Source organism: Leguminivora glycinivorella, chromosome 14 (genome assembly GCF_023078275.1).
Source record: "Leguminivora glycinivorella isolate SPB_JAAS2020 chromosome 14, LegGlyc_1.1, whole genome shotgun sequence".
NCBI classification, from domain to species: domain Eukaryota; kingdom Metazoa; phylum Arthropoda; class Insecta; order Lepidoptera; family Tortricidae; genus Leguminivora; species Leguminivora glycinivorella.
The window spans coordinates 1755276-1775511 of NC_062984.1; the positions used below are offsets into that span (position 1 = coordinate 1755276).

The 20236-nt window shown below is 44.1% G+C and overlaps 1 protein-coding gene across 2 annotated transcripts; it reads right to left on the reverse strand.

Annotated features, from left to right (window-relative positions):
• Positions 1–968: 968 nt before the first annotated feature.
• On the reverse strand, positions 969–20053 carry LOC125233360 (cilia- and flagella-associated protein 52). Of its 2 annotated transcripts, XM_048139349.1 has the most exons (18): positions 19923–20053; positions 18763–18899; positions 18126–18251; positions 17233–17437; positions 16366–16501; positions 14820–14968; positions 13361–13506; positions 11824–12017; positions 9052–9200; positions 8268–8413; positions 7785–7936; positions 7309–7371; positions 7072–7153; positions 5972–6064; positions 4981–5124; positions 3760–3960; positions 2440–2572; positions 969–1128 (listed from the first exon to the last, which is right to left on the reverse strand). In XM_048139349.1, the coding sequence occupies exons 1-18, from the start codon at positions 19966–19968 to the stop codon at positions 1055–1057; spliced, it is 2376 nt and encodes a 791-aa protein (XP_047995306.1). In that variant the 5' UTR covers positions 19969–20053; the 3' UTR covers positions 969–1054. The 2 variants fall into 2 exon arrangements, with proteins under 2 accessions (XP_047995306.1, XP_047995305.1); XM_048139348.1 differs by lacking the exon at positions 7072–7153 and having other exon boundaries at positions 7227–7371; positions 19923–20052.
• Between the last annotated feature and the right edge of the window lie 183 nt (positions 20054–20236).

Sequence of the window (20236 nt, forward strand, 5' to 3'; positions counted from 1 at the left end):
ATTTCTCAATTAAAATGAAGATGAAGGCCCGGCCCGCATAACATACAATTTTTTCAGACAAATGTGGTCCTGGCTTGTAATTATTCCTACTTACTCGTATGTATTAAAAATATTGAGAACTTGCTTTCGGCTTCGCTAACGTTAAATTAAACGTTAAACATCCGCCTCTATTTTAGGCACTGGTCCCACGGCGAGCTAGCAAACTATGAGCTATCGGCTATTTGTGCGACAAAAGATAGTCGCTCCCGTGTAAATAAAAGTGACAGATGTATTATAGCTGAGCTATTGACTATTTTATAGTTCATCGCTCAGCTAGCTAAATAGCCGATAGCTCATCGCTTTACTAGCCAGTGGTGGGACCAGTGCCTTAGGGAAGCGGAGGGTTAGAAAGAGACAAAAAGTAGCCTCACTCTTCATCCCTCTGTGGCGGCCTGCTTGGCTCGCGTTTGACCGCGCGCCTGCGCGATACGCCACCACCGCTGCCGTAGCAACGACGAAAAAACGGTTACTTCAACTGAGTGCTAAAATCGCGTTTCTCAATTTCTCGTTGCATATAAATAATTATAAAAATTGTAGTATAATGTACATATCTTTAATGTAAATACATCTGTAAATAGCATCTGCGTATCTTTCCTGTAAGTAGGTACTACTATCCTTATCTACATACCTGCTAGCATCCCACACCTCCTCCACTTCAAATCCCGTCAATTCGTCGCTCTGTATTGCCGTAAAAGACGGACAGATAAACAGACGCACACACTTTCCCATTTATAATATTACTATGGATAATAAGTGTCGCTTAACTTCAAACCTGGGTAAATCCGTTCTGCTTTAAGGTTGAATATATAAAAAATATAATATGATCTGAAAGATAATCAACCTTATAGCAGAATAGATTTACCCAGTTTTGAAGTTGAGCGACACATAAGGCACCTTGTACCAGAAATGAAATGAAATAAAATATCATGTATATTTCAAAACGTATATAAATAAGCAGATATATTACACTTCAGTCAGATTGAATACTGGCAGACCATCTTTCGTAGGCATATTGTTATTTTTTGTCACCTCCGCCCCCGCTGACGAATTCTTTGCTCGTCGTCTTCGTTGGCAAGTTATTCGTTTTGTCTGAAACAAGTAATTAAGTTCAAGTTTTAAAATGTAGGTAGTGCTGGAGCCTGGAAGATGAGAAAAAGCCGTCGAATCGCGTGTCTGTCAATATTCTATCGGATACATTCTGGGGAGTGATGCGCTCAAGAACTCCACGACCTAATACTTTCCATCTTCGGACGTCTAAGCGGGGAGAACAAATGCACCCGTATGCGGTTAGCGGCCATTTGTCCGCACAAAACGATTTGCCTCATCTTTTGTGATGCGGACTGCAAAGGAACGGAATGCGCTCCCATCATCTGTGTTCCCAGATAAATACGACCTCGGTCTCTTTAAAGCAAGAGTGAATAGGCTATTACTGAATCGGCGAGCTCCATCTTAGACTCTGTCTTCACTTTCCATCAGGTGTGACTAGGGTCAATCGCTGATCAGTCTACAATAAAAAAATAGCTAATTTTTCTCGTCTTCCAGCACCACATTTCAAAACTTTTAAGTCGAGTGAAGTCGCTAGTCGTCTTCCTTTCAGTATTTAGAGGTATTTAACATGTTTTTAGCCCTAAATGTAACTGGTCCATTTTTCCATGTTTTACAATGTTTGCATTATTAAATAGTCGCGTCCGAAACCTGGACCATTAAAGCAACAACCCGCCGCAGAATAGATGCGTTCGAGATGTGGTGCTGGCGAAGAATGCTCCGGATCTCATGGACTGAACGCCGTAAAAACGTCTCACTTCTTGAGGAACTCGGCGTCAAAACGCGACTCTCCACTATTTGCACCCAACGTGTGCTGGGTTTCTTGGGCCATCTGAGCAGGACCGCACCAGATAGTCTAGAGAAGCTCACAATCACAGGACGCATGGCAAGGAAGAGAAGAAGTGGAAGCATGGGCACACGTTGGGCAGACAGAATAACGTCTGTGACAAAGACCACTTTGCAGGCTAGCATGCTCCGGGCCCAGGATCGAGTGGCGTGGAGACAACTGGTGAAGAGTGTTCACATTCGACACTTCCCTCAGCCATGAGGATACGAGAAAGAAGAAGATTATTAAATAGAGTGTTCACCGGTTATATATGGTAGGCGTGTTCAGTGGATACATGTAGAACTGAACATCATAGTGTAATAATGGAAAAAATGGATTAGTTACAATTGCCCTCCAGTCGAGATTTGCCCCGCTGTACCTACGTTTTTTAAATTACACTCCGGCGGCGCGGCGTTGGCGTCCGTTCCGCGTCTTAAGACAAGCAGACCATCATCATCATGCGACGCATCGCCTGTGTGTGGATAGTCCCTAACAGTGACAATCTGGTGTGACTCTTATACATATAATACCTGCAGCCTTGCCCTTCTTGCCGGAGTCGGCCGGGCTGCGCGCGGCGCCGGATCCCGCGGAGCGCACCGTGTCGCACGGACAGCACGAGTGCACGCTGCTACGGGTCGTGTCCATCGCTTGGATCTTCTCTATCTGTAATATCAACAATTACGTAATTTACGTATATGTATCGTATAACCTACCCACAAAATTTAAATTCAAAAAAACTCCGATATAGTACACCGATCAACAGCGGATTCAGCTTCGTCCCCAGGGGGTCACGTGGTAAAGGCCCAGGCCCCAGAGGGGGGGTCACGTGGTCAATTTGTATGGCCAACCTAGGCTCCAGGGGAGGGCACGACCCCCATGACCCCCCCCTGGATCCGCGCATGTCACCGATTCATGAAATATGGCTAAGAACACTCCCGACTAATTCAGCTTTCAAACAAAAAAAAAAACTAAATTTAAATCGGTTCATCCGTTCGGAGGCTACGATGCCACAGACAGACACGTGAAACTTATAACACCCCGTAGTTTTTGCGTCGGGGGTTTAAAACTGACTAAAATAAATAGCGTCAACGCCGCTGGACCCTTCCGTTTTATCTGACAGCGATAGCTTCAGCTCGTTTTACAGGTGGTCTCTCTATCTATCCCAAGATCCCAACCCCTCTAACTACAGAATTAGATTTAGATAGAAGAAACAAGTTCATCTATTTGTATGGCGGCCGAGCGTGTCAAATTTTGTACTGAACTTCATACTTGCCTGTGATTTTAGAATGATATATCTCAGGCCCTTGAGTGTTCATAATTTTTGTGTTGTTGCACAGAACTTAATTTAGATAGAAGAAACAAATTCATATATTTGTATAGGGGCCGAGCGTGTCAAATTTTGTACTGAAGTTGATTCTTGCCTGTAATTTTAAATATGTCTCAGGCTCTTGATTGTTCATAATTTTTGTGTTGTTGCAATTGAATATCACGTAACGAGGCATTTTTTATGTTTTGGTTGACTTCAACTTACAAAAATTGACGCCCGAAAGCTGCAAGCTGCGAGTAAAGACGGACAACTCAGTGGATTTCACTGAGTTCATTTGACACGCTAAGTAGATACGTTTGCTTGATCTATGGTATATATGACATCTGTGTGTTGTTGCAATTAAATATCACGTAACGAGGCATATTTAATGTTTTTGTTGACTTCAACTTACAAAAATCGACGCCCGAAAGGTGCAAGCTGCGATTAGAGGCGGACAACTCAGTGGATTTCACTGAGTTCATTTGACACGCTAAGTAGATACGTTTGCCTGATCTATGGTATATATGACATCTGTCCCTCTAACCTTGGAAGGAGCTGCAGGTACTCTGTGCTGCCTGTCTCCTGCCGCCTTCTTCTTCTCTTCTCTGTGCTCCGGTTTGTCCGCGAGCGGCAGCTTCAGCTCGTCTTCTAGAGTCTGGGCTTTCCTCTCGCCCTCCTGGGTGTCTTGCTCCTGTGTTTGCTTGGCCGATGACGGCTGGGAGGGCTTTTCTGGTTGCAGGTATATCTGAAAACCAAATATAGTACATTACATCAGAGGCCGGGAAAATGAGGATTTCCGGCCAAGTGGGTATATAGGAGCGTGCGAGCGAGGCCGGATAGGGATACGAGACCGGGAATCCGTTTTCACGCCGAGGCATGTATAGTGCTTTTCTCAAAGATACAATGAAATAAAAAAAAATGCTCTAAAGGACAATATTTTATAAAAAAAAAGTTACTTTGCAGGCCTAGGCCTAAAAAATAATATGAAATCCCTTTACAGTCCTCTCGAGTTGTTGCGCCCAAAAAGCGATACTTCCCAGCCCATTTTAAGGAACGTAAAGACAATATTTCATTGCATGTTTGAGAAATAGTACATTACGATACAAGTGCGTAAAAAAGGTCGTCGTGTTTTAATTTATCGCCACTCGTTTCGAACTTCCTTATATACCCACTTGGCCGGAAATCCTCATTTTCCCAGCCTCTGATGTAATGTACTATTTCACCACACCAACGGTAAAGGCTTTCTTTGCTATTCGAAAACAGGTAGCAAAATTACATTTTATCCACAAGAGTGCAAAGTAATTTCATACAAATTTTAACTTGATTTCTTAAGCTGAATCATAAATATTGAATAAATTGATGGATTTCGTTTAGTTTCATGTTTTATAGTCAGCATTTTGTTCGTGTTGGCGTGCTGAACAATTTTGTGTTTCACTCGGTGGCAAAGTTTGTTTAACTTTCGTGCCTTGAAACCCTCGCAACGCTCAAGATTCCACTTTCTGAACCACTCGCTACGCTCGCGGTTCAATATTGGAATCTTTCGCTGGGCACGTGCGGTTAAACAACAACTTTGCCCCTTTATAAAACAAATAACTATTTTAAGTCCTTCTAATAGTTGTAACTTGGCAAAAGGCGATTTTGTGAATTTATGTACTACTTAAGACTCATTTAGGTATAAACCAGTCAACTTCTACCTACCCCTGCATGGCCTAAGTAGTCCTATGTGTGTGTAGTTGATGGTAACCATGGTAACCTGGGTACATACCTCGGGCGTCCTCCATACAATAATGCTGCCGGCGGCGCACGAGCTCACGACGAAGCGTCGGTCCGGCGAGAACTTGGCGCAAGTCACTGCCCCTGCGTGACCTAAACCCATGTGTGTGTAGATGCCCTCCTGGTACTTCCAGACCTGGGACGTAGACATTTTAAAGTTAATAACCTAACAACCAAACCACAAAATTTAAATTTTGGATAAACCCCCGACATACAATACAAATATTCTTTATTGCTCACCAATATAACAAGACGACATTAAGAAAAAATAAGCAAATAACTTTAATTAACATAGTGGGACGATTTCCATCAAACATGGCTAAGAACACTCCCGACTAATTCAGCTTTCAAACAAAAAAAAAACGAAATCTAAATCGGTCCATCCGTTCGGGAGCTACGATGCCACAAACACACGCACGCACACACGTCAAAGTTAAGGGCATCTTTCACTGTCACTCTAATTTCGCTAAGGTATAGGAGTACCATAAACGAGAAAGATGCCCCGCAAGTTGCGGCGTGTTCGCGGCAGGTGGGTCCCGTATCTGAAGAAATCTTATACGACAGAATACTTACCTACTTCACTGACACAGCGACACAAAGATCTTGGCCGCACACAAGAGATGGCCATTCTGCCCTATCCTGCGCCACTTCAGGGCCTTCAAGCCAGTTGGGTACACCGAGTGCGGACAGGTCTTTCAGTTAGACTTATATTGACCGGGATATAGACCGTGATTACCTTTTTGATTTTTGTCGAGCTCCCGATATTTCGACGCAGTTGCATGCATCATGATCACGGAAAACTGACAGGTCTTTCAGGTCTTCCTCGTACCAGCGATATCTGGGACGCCCACGCGATCCTCTCCCATCCTTTCCAGGTGGCCGAGCCAGCGTAGTCGCGTGGCTTTGATCTCGCCAATTATGTTAGGCACCGCTATAATACGGAATACTTATACGTGAGAACTATAAAATGAAAACTAGGTTACCTTGACGATCTGGTCGTTACATCCGGTGACGAAGAGCTGACCATCGGACGATATGTCGAGACCGTTTACTGCTCCAACTTTGCTCGCCTCCAACTGTGATCGAAACGTGCAACATAATTAATTGGGAGCATGAATTGTATGGGGGAATTGGGGGAGCAAGCGCGGATGCAGGGGGAGGGGGGTCATGACCCCGCTTTGGAGCCTAGGAAGGACATACGAATTGACCACGTGGTCGTTGACCCTGGCGAATGGGCTGGGCAGTTGGGCACACACATTGACCACGTGGCTCCCCCCCCTGAGTAAAAAGCTGGATCCGCTCGAGTGGAGCAGCACATGAACAGATCTAATGGCGAAAATTGTATCTCTTAGTTGGCCATGGAATGTGACTCTAAAACAATAGTGATGGACCCAGAGTATGTAGCCAAATGCACCAACGCTCACGATAATAGGCTAGTTTCCTATACTTAAAATAAAACATTTTATTCAGTGCACGAAATAAAGCATGGACAGTAGTTATTTTAAAACATAATTTATATTTAATAAGTCAAAGAGAAACATATAAAGTACATGAATTGACCGTGACGTCACTCCTCAGTATTTCATAGTAATTCCATACTAGCAAATCGTTTTGACAGTTCTTAAAAAGAAGCTGATTTGACTAGTAGGAAACTAGCCTATTATCGATATCGCTCTTCCGTATTGGCGCGACAGAGCCAGGTGCATTTCAATCGGCGTCTAGCGTCAATGATTGTCATTCGGCTAGGCCGGCTGGAATGTCGTTGGCGCCTCTCTAGCCAAGTTGCGGCTGCCAGCCTCCCAGTAAGCGCTGGCACCCCAGAGGCTCGAAGCAGACACACGCACGGAATAATAACCCGAGAGTATATAGCCGGTACCACACCTACATCACCTGCTGACGAGGTATCGACCCATGAATCTTGCAAGTGTCTCTCTAGCCAAGTTTCAGCTGTCCGCCTTCCAGTAAGCGACACGACGGTCCGTGCCACCGGTCAGCAGCTGGCACCCCAGAACCCAGAATACGTACTTAGCCGGTACCTACATCACCTGCTGGCGAGGTATCGACCCAGGAATCTTGCAAGTACCTCTCTAGCCAAGTTTCCACTGCCCGCCTCCCAGTAAGCGACGCGGCGGTCCGTGCCACCGGTCAGCAGCTGGCACCCCAGAACCCAGAATACGTACTTAGCCGGTACCTACATCACCTGCTGGCGAGGTAGCGACCCAGGAATCTTGCAAGTACCTCTCTAGCCAAGTTCCCGCTGCCCGCCTCCCAGTAAGCGACACGACGGTCCGTGCCACCGGTCAGCAGCTGGCACCCAAGAGGCTCGAAGCACACGCACATGAAGAGTGTGCTCGCGTACATCACTTGGCGACGAGATAGCGACCTGCAGATTTATGGAGATCATAAGTCAATGGAATATTTAGAAATAAGGGGAGGAATTATGGAGAAAACACTTATGGGATGTGTCATACTTTGACGACAGGTCTAGCCTAGCGGGTAGCCCTGCCTGCTAAGCCGGGGTCCTGGATTCAAATCTCCGCTCATGCTCATGAGGACGACAACATCTGGCGGCTGATACAGATCTTCGAACCGAACTCTGTGGTTTAGGAACACCATATGAACTCTATAGATTATGGTGATTGGTAATAACTCACATTAAGTCCCAAATGATGCACGATCCGTCTGTCCCAGCGTTGACGGCCTCAGAATCGTTAGTGGACACCTGGACGGCTGACACGGGAAGTTACGCCTTATCTTGTAGCCTGTATCTCATCTAGGTAATGAATAAGTGCTCACATCAGGTCCCATATGATACATGACCCGTCAGTCCCAGCGCTGACGGCCTCACAGTCGTTGGGGGACACCTGGATAGCCGACACGGGGCTCTTGTGCTCTTTCAGCACCTTCTTCAAAATCTGCTTCTCCGGTTTTATGTCCCATACGCGAACCTGAAACATTTCAAAATTGTTTTTAAGCAACTTCGACACTAGACATAGACACCCATTCTGTGTTTCGAGAGTTATCAAGAAAATGTTCCTTTGCTTTCTTATATAGTCGCCATCTTATATATCGCAAATCTCGGAACATTAGTCACAGGCGGGCCTTAGCCTGATCAAGCAGGTCTCTCCAGCCCGATCTATTTGTGGCCTTTCTTTCTCCAACTTAAGTAAAAGTAAGTTACCAAGCAATAAACTAAATCCTATTTAGGTTTGAACTTACAGGAAAATGGTATGTAGGAACCCCAGCTACTCGAAAAATTCTATCCAAGAAAAATCATACTTGGCCTTCGCATCCACCGGAGATGAGTGTGTTCCCCTTAGAGTTCATAGCCAGTGCCGACGTCCCCTTGTTGTGTGTGTTGAAAATGGCGTACATGAGCCGGCCTGTGAGCGGGGTGAAGGCGCGTATTGTGCCGTCGTTCCACCCTGAAACGAGCACAAGACTATTGTTTCAGTTTATTATAACAACAAAATTGTACACATAAAATGTTTTTTTTTTCTTTAAATGGCCTTTCAGCATTACCGTTCTGTTCTGGACTGCATGACTCGACACTTGTAATAACCACAAAATTAAAATTTTGAAAAAACCCCCGACCGCGACATAGTGGACCGATTTTCATGAAACATGGCTAAGAACACTCCCGACTAACTCAGCTTTCAAACAAAAAAAACTAAATCGAAATCGGTTCACCCGTTCGGGAGCTACGGTGCCACAGACAGACACACACACAGACAAACAGACAGACAGACACCCCGTCGTTTTTGCGTCGGGGGTTAAAAACTACAGTACCTATAGTGCAAATTAACTCCGCATTACCTGCATGTATGTGACAGCTTAAGTCTGTAACTTAACCAGTCCGCAACAAAATGGTAATGCTGAAAGACTTAATTGGACTTTTAGGGAACAGAAATAAACATTACATAAAATTTACTTTACATAAAGGTCAACGTAAACTAGACACGATACACTTAGTGAAGTTAGGAACAGAAATTCTAAGCAGTTCCTGACAAGTCTCAAGGCACCACACGCGGATTCTCTCTTCTAGTTATAAAGGATAACATACCAGATACTATGGACTTGCCGTCACCGCTGAACAGCACAGAGCTGCACGTGAAGTTAGGCACAGATATCCTGAGCAGCTCCTGACAAGTCTCGAGGCACCACACGCGAACATCGCCAGAGCCCGCCGTCACGAATACTCCTGACATGCCCCTGCGGATATAAACCACTTGGTGACTTGTTATGTAAGTATCTTAATCACTCGTACTGCTATATTATGGAATGAGAGTTAGAGAGAAATTGCGTGGTGAAGGGTTAAAACAATTTCATCGCCCCGACCCGTTTCTTGCGGGTGTTAATTCGGAATTCGTGAAGATTTAAAAGACCTTTTTAAAGTGTGGCATATTTGCTGAATAAATGATTTTGCATTTGTAGACCCCCTTCCGTCATGTTTTAATTTATCTCCACTCGTTTTGAACTTCCTCTTTTCCGCACTTGTATGGTAATCTACTATTTTATCTTTATCTCGAGTGGTCATGTTGTCAAGCCGTTCAAAGTTAGATTTGACAAATGTTTCCGTCGGAAATAACTTATACTTACACGAAATTAATGGATCGTATCCGGAACACTGCGCTCCAAGACAAAAATTGTCGATGTGGCTCGGAAAGCGGCCAAGCTAAAGTGGGACTGGGCTGGACACGTCTGCCGCATGCCGAGTGAGCTGTGGGCTAAGATTGCCACAGAGTGGCAACCCGGCCTAACGCGAGGATCCGGCAGACCCCGCCGGCGATGGCGGGACGACTTGGATTGCTTCCTTAACAACTGGCCCGAAACTGCCCGAGATCGGGAAGATTGGAAAAAGAGGGGGGAGGCCTTTGCCCAGCAGTGGGACACAACAGGCTCCTAATAATAATAAACACGAATCAATTTTGTAACTAGCGGAAAAGTCCGTTAAGGATATCAATATTATCGATGCATCAAGTTTTGATATTAAAGGAAAAAATACGCTCCCGGCAAATCCGACAGGAACGACTGACAAATCACAAAACCTTCAAAAAGAGCTTAAGGTAACGGACCCAATCATGGACAGTTTAAGAAAAATGTTCGCCTGTTTTTGATATTTCACATAAAATCATCATCATCCTCCTTGCGTTATCCAGGCATTTGCCACGGCTCATGGGAGCCTGGGGTCCGCTTTGACTTAAAATAATAGAAAATAATAATACCTACCTATATTAACCATCGCGTGGTGGTGACACTGGTCACGATATTCATATAAGGTGCATTAGGGTAATTCCGAATGACAGAAATGCTCGGATAATTCCGAAAGGGGAATCTTGGTACTTATGATGGAAATAATGGTGATTTTTATGCGACTTTCCTAATTAGACGACTTTCGGAATTACCCTTAATGCACCTTACCTACTAAAGGCCGAATCAAATATTAAAAATGTTTAAAAATAATATAAATGTTTTCTTTCCCGCAAAAATCGCAAAACTTTTGAGGAAAAATTGAATTTAATTTACATTACATAAGTTACAATTACCTGGGGAAGGCTATGTCATTGGTGGCACATCTATGGCACGTCACACACAGCACACAGGCGCGAGTGTGTCCACAACTCCACACTGAGTGCGTATATCTCGCTACTCTCGCTAGTACGCGTGGCTATAGTTACCTGGGGAAGGCTATGTCATTGGTGGCACATCTATGGCACGTCACACACAGCACACAGGCGCGAGTGTGTCCACAACTCCACACTGAGTGCGTATATCTCGCTACTCTCGCTAGTACGCGTGGCTATAGTTACCTGGGGAAGGCTATGTCATTGGTGGCACATCTATGGCACGTCACACACAGCACACAGGCGCGAGTGTGTCCACAACTCCACACTGAGTGCGTATATCTCGCTACTCTCGCTAGTACGCGTGGCTATAGTTACCTGGGGAAGGCTATGTCATTGGTGGCACATCTATGGCACGTCACACACAGCACACAGGCGCGAGTGTGTCCACAACTCCACACTGAGTGCGTATATCTCGCTACTCTCGCTAGTACGCGTGGCTATAGTTACCTGGGGAAGGCTATGTCATTGGTGGCACATCTATGGCACGTCACACACAGCACACAGGCGCGAGTGTGTCCACAACTCCACACTGAGTGCGTATATCTCGCTACTCTCGCTAGTACGCGTGGCTATAGTTACCTGGGGAAGGCTATGTCATTGGTGGCACATCTATGGCACGTCACACACAGCACACAGGCGCGAGTGTGTCCACAACTCCACACTGAGTGCGTATATCTCGCTACTCTCGCTAGTACGCGTGGCTATAGTTACCTGGGGAAGGCTATGTCATTGGTGGCACATCTATGGCACGTCACACACAGCACACAGGCGCGAGTGTGTCCACAACTCCACACTGAGTGCGTATATCTCGCTACTCTCGCTAGTACGCGTGGCTATAGTTACCTGGGGAAGGCTATGTCATTGGTGGCACATCTATGGCACGTCACACACAGCACACAGGCGCGAGTGTGTCCACAACTCCACACTGAGTGCGTATATCTCGCTACTCTCGCTAGTACGCGTGGCTATAGTTACCTGGGGAAGGCTATGTCATTGGTGGCACATCTATGGCACGTCACACACAGCACACAGGCGCGAGTGTGTCCACAACTCCACACTGAGTGCGTATATCTCGCTAGTACGCGTGGCTATAGTTACCTGGGGAAGGCTATGTCATTGGTGGCACATCTGTGACACGTCACACACAGCACAGGCGCGAGTGTGACACTGGGCGCGTATATCTCACTAGTACGCGTGGCTACAGTTACCTGGGAAAGGCTATATCATTGATGGCACATCTATGGCACGTCACACACAGCACAGGCGCGAGTGTGTCCACACTGAGCGCGTAAATCTCGCTACTACGCGTGGCTGCTAGCAGTTTGCGCGAGACTCCGCGTTGGCTGGGCGACTCCATGAGTTCTAGGGACGTGATGCAGCCGTTTAGCTTCGCAGAGCGTAGCTGTGGGAGGATAAAGTACAACTACTATGAATTTCGGAGATGACTTTCGTCTTTTTTATCTCTATCACACGACCACGAGCATAAGTATTTATGTTGTTTTCCCGCTCGGATTTGCCATTGTTCGCTGGGCGGAAAGCAATATCCACGAATGTCTGGCCAATGTATAAAATTTCTTCCCAGTCTTCATTTTAAAATAGAAAAATGTATGCCGGGTAGGTATATTTTCTTGATATAGGTCGTATAAGGTAAGGCAAAGAAAATTCAGTTTCATTAGCAGGGCCCGTAACTTTCACGCCGATGACATTTATATTTGACGCGACGCTGCATAATATAGGATGATTCAAGAGTTTTATTTAATAATTAATCATTATTCATCAATCATTTTAATCATGACTTCAATACTAATCTATTCATACGTGAAATAATGAATACCTACTTGATACGTGAAAAATAAATTTAATTATTTTTTATACATAACTTTTATTCAATAGTTTTGTTACCATAATTTATAAAAACAAAACAAATTATTTCCTTTTCGTTTCACGTATCAAATAGGTATTAATTATTCCACGTATGAGTAGCTTACTTTTGAAGTCATTTGTACATTATTAAATTAATTGATGAATAATGATTAGTTATTACAATAAAACTATTTCAATTAATTTAAGTGACGTTAAATTGATGTCATCGGCATGATGAAAGTCCCTGATCATTACCTAGTTATTACTTATTTGTGTCCAAGTCTTGTCAAACCACCACGTCTTGTCCCACTTTGTCACTTAGGTATAATAAGAATTACATCTACATTAGAGTTGTGCCTGCTCGTTCACTGAAAAGATCGCTCCCAACTAGTACGATCTCTGAAGTGTACTAGTTCGTTATTTTAGGACATTTAGTACAGTAGTACAGCGAGAGAGCGAGAGACAAATTGTGCATAATGGCGTACAATAACGCTCGCTCGTACTAGCCGAGAGGTGATCGGCTGTTTTCGCGCGCTCTCGGTCCGAGTCAGTCGGTTTTAGTTCGGTTGCGGTCGGATCACACTGGATCGCTTTGCTGTCATTGTCACTCCTCGTCTCTTCGCTCCTTTCGCTCCCATTCTGTTGCGCGTGTGTGAGTGTACTAAATGTCCTCTAGAGCAGAATTATAAATTTGGGTTGTAGTTCGGTCTAGTACAGTGCAGGGATCCTGTCTTTTGTACTAATTAGTACGTGTCCTACAGAAGCTTAATCTACATGTGTCATTAAATGAAACGTGATTGCAAACGACAAAATGAAAAATATAAAAAACTTACAAAAATTAAAAAAGGAAACTAATATTTAGTCATTGTTTTCAGGGCTTACAGCTTTATAGTACGGCATGTTAGGGTCCAACAGCCTTCCTTTAGGGAACTCTCCCTTCCAGTTGATCTCATCCAGGATGTCTATGGTGCCATCACCAGCGCCGACTATTAGGCAGCCATCTGCCATTATCAGGATAGCTTCTACTCCTGACAATGAAAAAATTAAATCATTAATTTTTTTTTTTTAATTTATTTAAACTTGGGAAACAAACAAGCAAACTATTACATCAACAAAAAAGATAATTTAGGTAATACATAGCCAAAACAGTTTCCACTTATATACAATTATTATACAATATTTAAAATCCATACTAATATTATAAATGGGAAAGTGTGTGTGTCTGTTTGTTTGTCCGTCTTTCACGGCAAAACGGAGCGACGAATTGACGTGATTTTTTAAGTGAAGATAGTTGAAGGGATGGAGAGTGACATAGGCTACTTTTTGTCTCTTTCCAACGCGAGCGAAGCCGCGGGCAAATGCTAGTTTAAAAATATATTAAGCGGGTTACTCACGTATTAAGTCGATGCAACTCTCGACATGTTTCGATCCATTTCCGAGGATCTTTTCCGGATCGAAACATGTCGAGCGTAATGTCGACTTAGTAACCCGCTTAAAATATTTTTAAATATGTCTGAGTCTCTCGAGAGTTTCATAATTAATTATACAACATACAATGCAATGTAGATAAATAAACATGACAAATTATTGTAAGAATGATGCACCAGTAGTGATCATAAGTAAAAATCAAAAGAACATTCAATTAAAAGTTAAGTCTTCCACAGGTTTATTATTGGTTATCTTGCCTTGTCTGAGTCAAAAATGTATCACATTTAAAGACTCCAACTTCTACTTCCTAGCGGTGTCCCAGCAGTTTTCCATCATCATTGCGAGGTCATGAGAGCCGCTTTGGCCACGTATGCCAGGTTTTGGCCCAGATTGAAAGTTGTACGATGTTACGCTTAGGCCACTAGCCTTTAAATCATGATAAGATCAAGATCTTTGCTATAGCAAAATTAGCAATGAGATGAGACTCCGGTACCTACCCTTTCTTCCAATGTTCACATTTAGCAAGGCGTCAGCATCTTTCTTGAGAAGATTTTTGGGGCTTAATTTAGCGCTGGTGGCCTAGCGATAAGAGCGTGTGACTTTCGATCCGGAGGTCGCGGGTTCGAACCCCGGCTAGTACCAATGAGTTTTTCGGAACTTATGTGCGAAATGTCATTTAATATTTGCCAGTCGCTTTTCGATGAAGGAAAACATCGTGAGGAAACCGGACTAATTCCAACAAGGCCTAGTTACCCCCCGGGTTGGAAGGTCAGATGGCAGTCGCTTTTGTAAAACTAGTGCCCACGCCAAATCTTAGGATTTGTTGTCAAAGCGGACCCCAGGCTCCCATGAGCCATGACAAATGCCGGGATAACGCAAGGAGGATGATGATGATTTTTGGGGCTTGATTTACCTTGGCTGTAACACTGAGACTCCGGTCGCTTCCCTTTCTTCCAAGGTCCACATTTGGCGAGGCACCCTATGAGAGCCGGCTTGCACCCCATCACGTCGGCTGCTGGGTCCGATGGGTACTTTATGGAGAACTTCACCATGTCACCCGTTCTGCCAAATATTATGAAATAATTTAAGCTACTTGAATGGGTTAAATTGCGGCGTAGGCGAGATACTGGCAACCTGTCACCTCAATGTAACAATTCAATTCAATTCAAAACCTTTAATGTCATAAACAACACATGTCAAAAATACAAAAATAATACAGGGTGGCCCAAAATTACTTTGACAAAGAATGGGGAAATAATGTTGTAATAAACCAAAATATCGAAGTTACCGAAAATATTTTTTGGGCCTATATTTCTGCATATTTCTACATCCACCGTGGATATTTCAACAGCATTAGCATGGATATTTCGCAAGGTTTGTAATGTAGACCAATCGTGTAAAGACATTTTTTCCAGATTCATAAGCTCGATACGTTTCAGCCTACTTACGTAAAAACACCTTACTTAAAACTATAAATTATAGTTTGTAATCAATCTTAAAACCCTAGACCGTTTATTGATTACAAAAATTAGGGTATTTTACAAGTTATAGTCAAGTTATAAGTGCAATAAGTCAGACGAAAGTCACACTAGAGGTGCAGCGGCATATCGATAATTTTTTGTTCCAATATTTGCGTTCGTACTTCAAAGCCAAAGGAGGATATTTTGAAGACGATTCGATTTATTCGGTCAAAAATTATTAAGGGTTCACATTTTAATTTGTAAGACAATCATTCGTGTAAGGACAGAAAAGTAATTATACAAACGTTTGTCAACGTATTTTTGGGCCACCCTGTAATACAATAAAATAAGGAATTAAAATAATCTTAAACAACTTAGTCAAAAATACTTTGAGACTTATAAATACTAACCATAAACATATTGAAATTAAAACAAAAATGTCAAAAGAAAAAACACACATTCATCATTTGGCGGATTTGGATTTCTTTCAACCCCTTTTTGCCAAGAGTGGCGCTGAAACTTAATAGTTCATGTGCTCTGCCTACCTTTTTATGGCATACAGTGATTATACGTATGTATGTGTGTAATCTAAGCTAAAGAATAAATCGACCAAGACGGAGTCAGGCTCGTCATGAGGCGTAATACCAAGTTTAAGACCAATCAGGCCAGTAGCTTCAGAAAAGCTTTTGCCTGTAACAGACGGACAAAAAGACAAATGAAAGAGCGATGAGGATTCCGTTCTTTTCTTATGAGACATGAAACCCATGCTAGCACAGCTATAATATATAATCTATTCATTGGCAATTGCTCCTGTTTAAGTCTAAGGTGTTGTTAAGTTGAGCTGCTATGTATACTGATCAATATCATGGATTGCTGGCTGGAATACTGAATGGACAGCGTGATGGATAGCGGACGCTTTTTTTAGCAGGCTAAGGCGCTATATGTGGCGGCCAACATATAGCGCCTTAGCCTGCTGGATGTATAGGCAGACGGACTCACGTGGTGCCAGCGATGCCGTACGAGTCATCTCCACTGATGGCGATGCAGCGGACACTTCTCCTTAACTTGCCGAGCGCAACATCTACCACGTCTAGAGCCTTGCTTTGCGCGCGGATGTTCCATACTCGGAGATTCGCTGGCAATAAGTAGATTTTTTTAATGAATTTATCGTTCAAAAATAGTTAGTATCAGAAAAGTAATGCCCATATCTATTTAGGCACAGAAAAAAATGGGGCATTTCAGGCCGACAACAGCCTGTGGTGATCTGGACGTAAAATGGATCAAAAGATTGCTGGGTGGAGTACCTACGGAGTTATTGGGTAAAGGGCCGACAATTCAGCGCAGTAAGAGTATTAACCGCGTCTTCAGTCAAGCTAGGAACATACTACGCGGACGTCCGTCGTAAATCGACCGCGACCGCGACCGATCAGTGTGCACGATTTCGATCGGACGTCCATGCGCTCAAGGCCACGTCCACGTCCGTCGACCGATAGTTTGCACGGTTATGTGTAATTTCATTGTCCAGATTCCCGTCCGCGGTCGATTTACGACGGACGTCCGCGTAGTATGTTCCTAGCTTCAGTCTTGTGGCTAGCACTGTCCCAAAGGACTATACACAGCCTGGCATCCCCGAGAGCTATTAGAGGAAGATGGGTATAAACTTACGAGCTCCACCAGTGACGAACGAGTTAGGCCGATAGGACAACGCAGTCAGGGTAACCGCATCTCCCGTAGTCAGTCTTACGGCTGGTGAGGTGCCGGTAGCAGCGCCTACGGCGCAGTCCCAAAGACTACTCAGCCTCAAACAATATGGAGTCTACAGAAATAGAGAGAGCAAGGGGCCGAGAGAGATGGATGTAAACTCACAGTCTCCACCAGTGACGAACGAGTTAGGCCGACAGGACAACGCAGTAAGGGTAACCGCATCTCCCGTAGTCAGTCTAGCGGCTGGTGAGGTGCCGGTCGCGGCGCCCACGGCGCAGTCCCAGAGGACTATGCAGCCGTCGTCGCGGCCGCCGAGGGATATCATGTAGCGCTCGTCCGCTGTGAACATTAGGGCTTCCACGCGGACCTGAGAAATACATTGAAGGTTTTCATAACGATAATTTGACATTGTACGTAAGATTTGCTAGGTATACTAGAATATAGATTTAGCCTAGTTAAACTGCGGGCTCCCAAGTGCGGCTTACGCTACAACGCACAAGATAGTTCTTGTAGATATAAAATAATCATAGTTAAAAAAAACAGTAGTAAAACACGCTTACAAGACTTTTCTAAGAAACCCAAAAACATATATGATACGATGTTCCACTATAAAATTCCAGTTCATATTTTCCGTCTCCATCAGCAGATCAGTTCGACAGTATCATATTATTGTATTGTAATCAGAACTGCATACAGCTGCCAATTTTCATTACGTTACGATCCTTGGAAGATGGTTGAAGTTACCTTAGATTCCATTACATAGTTACATACAGGTCGACCTAATAAAAGCGTGTTGATACAGGATAGGGACATCATCTGTTTGGACGTGAAGTGCATTGGCACTATTGACATTGGCCAAGTAAAAGTTGCAGATTTAGGCTACAAGATGTCAGACCCTCCACTGCGTACGGACCGTTTAACACATTTCTGCCAGGAAGGCCGGACAAACCACTAGGTTGCTAGGCTAGGGTGGTTATAGATACGACCATTATCTGGCTAGCAATGAATGTGTTTCATATAAGTTGATATCTCCTGATGGAGAAACCTCAGCGCACCTTATGCAGCTCATGGCTCCCGAGTAACGTCTTCTTTTTAAAATCCCACAGCTTCGCTGAAGCCTTGAAACCGACGTGGTTGATCTGTCCTGAGCCGACATAACGCCCGCCGCTGGATACGCCCACCTGCTCAAAGTAACTTGTAGTAATAGTATAAGTATAGTTGATGGGGAACTACCCTTGGGCATGAGTATTATTACCATCAAATTTTAAACAAGCGGTCTTTCAATAGTTTCAAAATTTTAGTGATGTTCAATGGTCGTTTGTATAATTATCTTCATTGGCCAGACGCTATTCGGTGAAGGAAAACATCATGACGAAACCGGACTAATTCCAATAAGGCCAAGTTACCCTTCGGGTTGGAAGATCAGACGGCAGGTGCTTTCGTAAAACTATCTTGGGATTAATTGTCAAAGCGGACCCCAGGCTCCCATGAGGCGTGGCGAATGCCGGGATAACGTAAGGAGGATGACAATGGTCGTTTGTATATCTCATGATATGGCGCAGTCGGTAGGACACAACCTAAGGATCACAATTGATTTCAGTTTCATAACATCCATCAGGTCCAATGATGGATGTTTGTTGTTCATCGGTTATATGTGCCACTGTAACAGTTATAACATACAACACAACTAACCGCCGACACGCTGTTGGTGTGTCCACTGAGGAACCACATCTGCTTGCTCGTCCAGTGCTGGATGCAGACCTTGTTGCCCATCGGGTAGACGACATGGTCGCCGTCTGGATGCACCTTTAAACCGCGGATCGCGGAACCTGATATAATTAAGAATATAATTAACAAATTTTTAAATTAAAGGAAAAGTGGAAAAATTCACACCTCCGGCAGGACTCGAACCTACGACCTCTGGCTTTGCCGGGGCCATCCCACTTCCAACTGCGCCACGGAGGCCTGCTGAATGTGTGCGAATTTATCCATACCTTCCCTCAATTCTCAACCGCCTTAGGGTGGCGTTATATACCAAACCTGAACTCCACTCTGGCACTCTGTACAGTACATAGTGGAGTTCAGGTTTGGTATAATCGATAAACCATGATAAACGTTGTTTTGGTCATCCAACACGTCATGATGAACCCTCGCTGTATCTACCTGATAGAATTCAGGTTTGCTTCAACATAGACACACGTTGTTTAAGTTTCCCGACGCATAAAGCTAGGAATACATTATGGGTCGCGTCCGTGGATGCGCGTCCATCCACTGTCGCGATCTAGATAATGAATAAAGCTAGGAACATACTACGCGGACGTCCGTCGTCGCGCGACCGCGGATCTGGACAATGAATATACACTTAACCGTGCAAACTATCGGTCGACGGTCGTGGCCTTGAGCGCATGGACGTCCGATCGAAATCTGGCTTGCTGGATGTTTTGGTCAGCCGAAGCCACGTCCCAAAGACCGTGCACACTGATCGGTCGCGGTCGCTCGACCGCGGACGTCCGCGTAGTATGTTCCTAGCTTATACACTGAATTTTGCAAACTATCGGACGTAACGTAAGCCGTGGACGTGGCCTTGAGCGCACGGACGTCCGGACGTCATATGGCGATCTGGATGTTTTATGACTGTGCACACAGTCGAGGTCACCAGCGGCGTCCCATAATTTGTTCCTCGCTTTAAGATAAGCACTTATTGGGAGAGCAGTACGTACCCAAGATAGAGCTCATGATGAATCATGGCTCTACTTAAGATTTGCCAGGGATTTTGGATACCTAACTGAAAAATAATTATCAACTAGGCCCGGCAGAATAAAAATGTTTCAACAAATTAAATTACGTCTTACCATCAAACCCGATTATGGCATACGTCTCCAAATTCTTAACATCCATTGCTTAATTAATTCACTATTTCATGTACTAAATACAATAAAAATTCTAATAACTAAAGTTTTTTTATCAGAAAAACAATTCGTTGTGCCACATTGACGCTGTTTATTTTTTGGCGGTTGCTAGGAAACAGTTTGTAAATGGACGTAACAAGTAAGTTGTTAATGGCATGAGGTTTCTAGTTTGTTTATGGTTTTAGCCGAGTCAATGAACTGGGTAAATGTTCCGATTATAGGCGGGATAGACCATGGTTAGCAAATGGCCCATTTAT

Excerpts from the sequence above, each read along its gene's own strand:
- LOC125233360 (XM_048139349.1), bottom strand. The coding sequence starts at position 19,968 with ATGGATGTTAAGAATTTGGAGACGTATGCCATAATCGGGTTTGATG. Across the intron at positions 13,507-14,819 it reads GTCTCAGTGTTACAGCCAAG|GAGTAGAAGCTATCCTGATA; the intron begins GTAAATCAAGCC and ends TTTCATTGTCAG. Across the intron at positions 3,961-4,980 it reads TTGTATGGAGGACGCCCGAG|ATATACCTGCAACCAGAAAA; the intron begins GTATGTACCCAG and ends TTTGGTTTTCAG.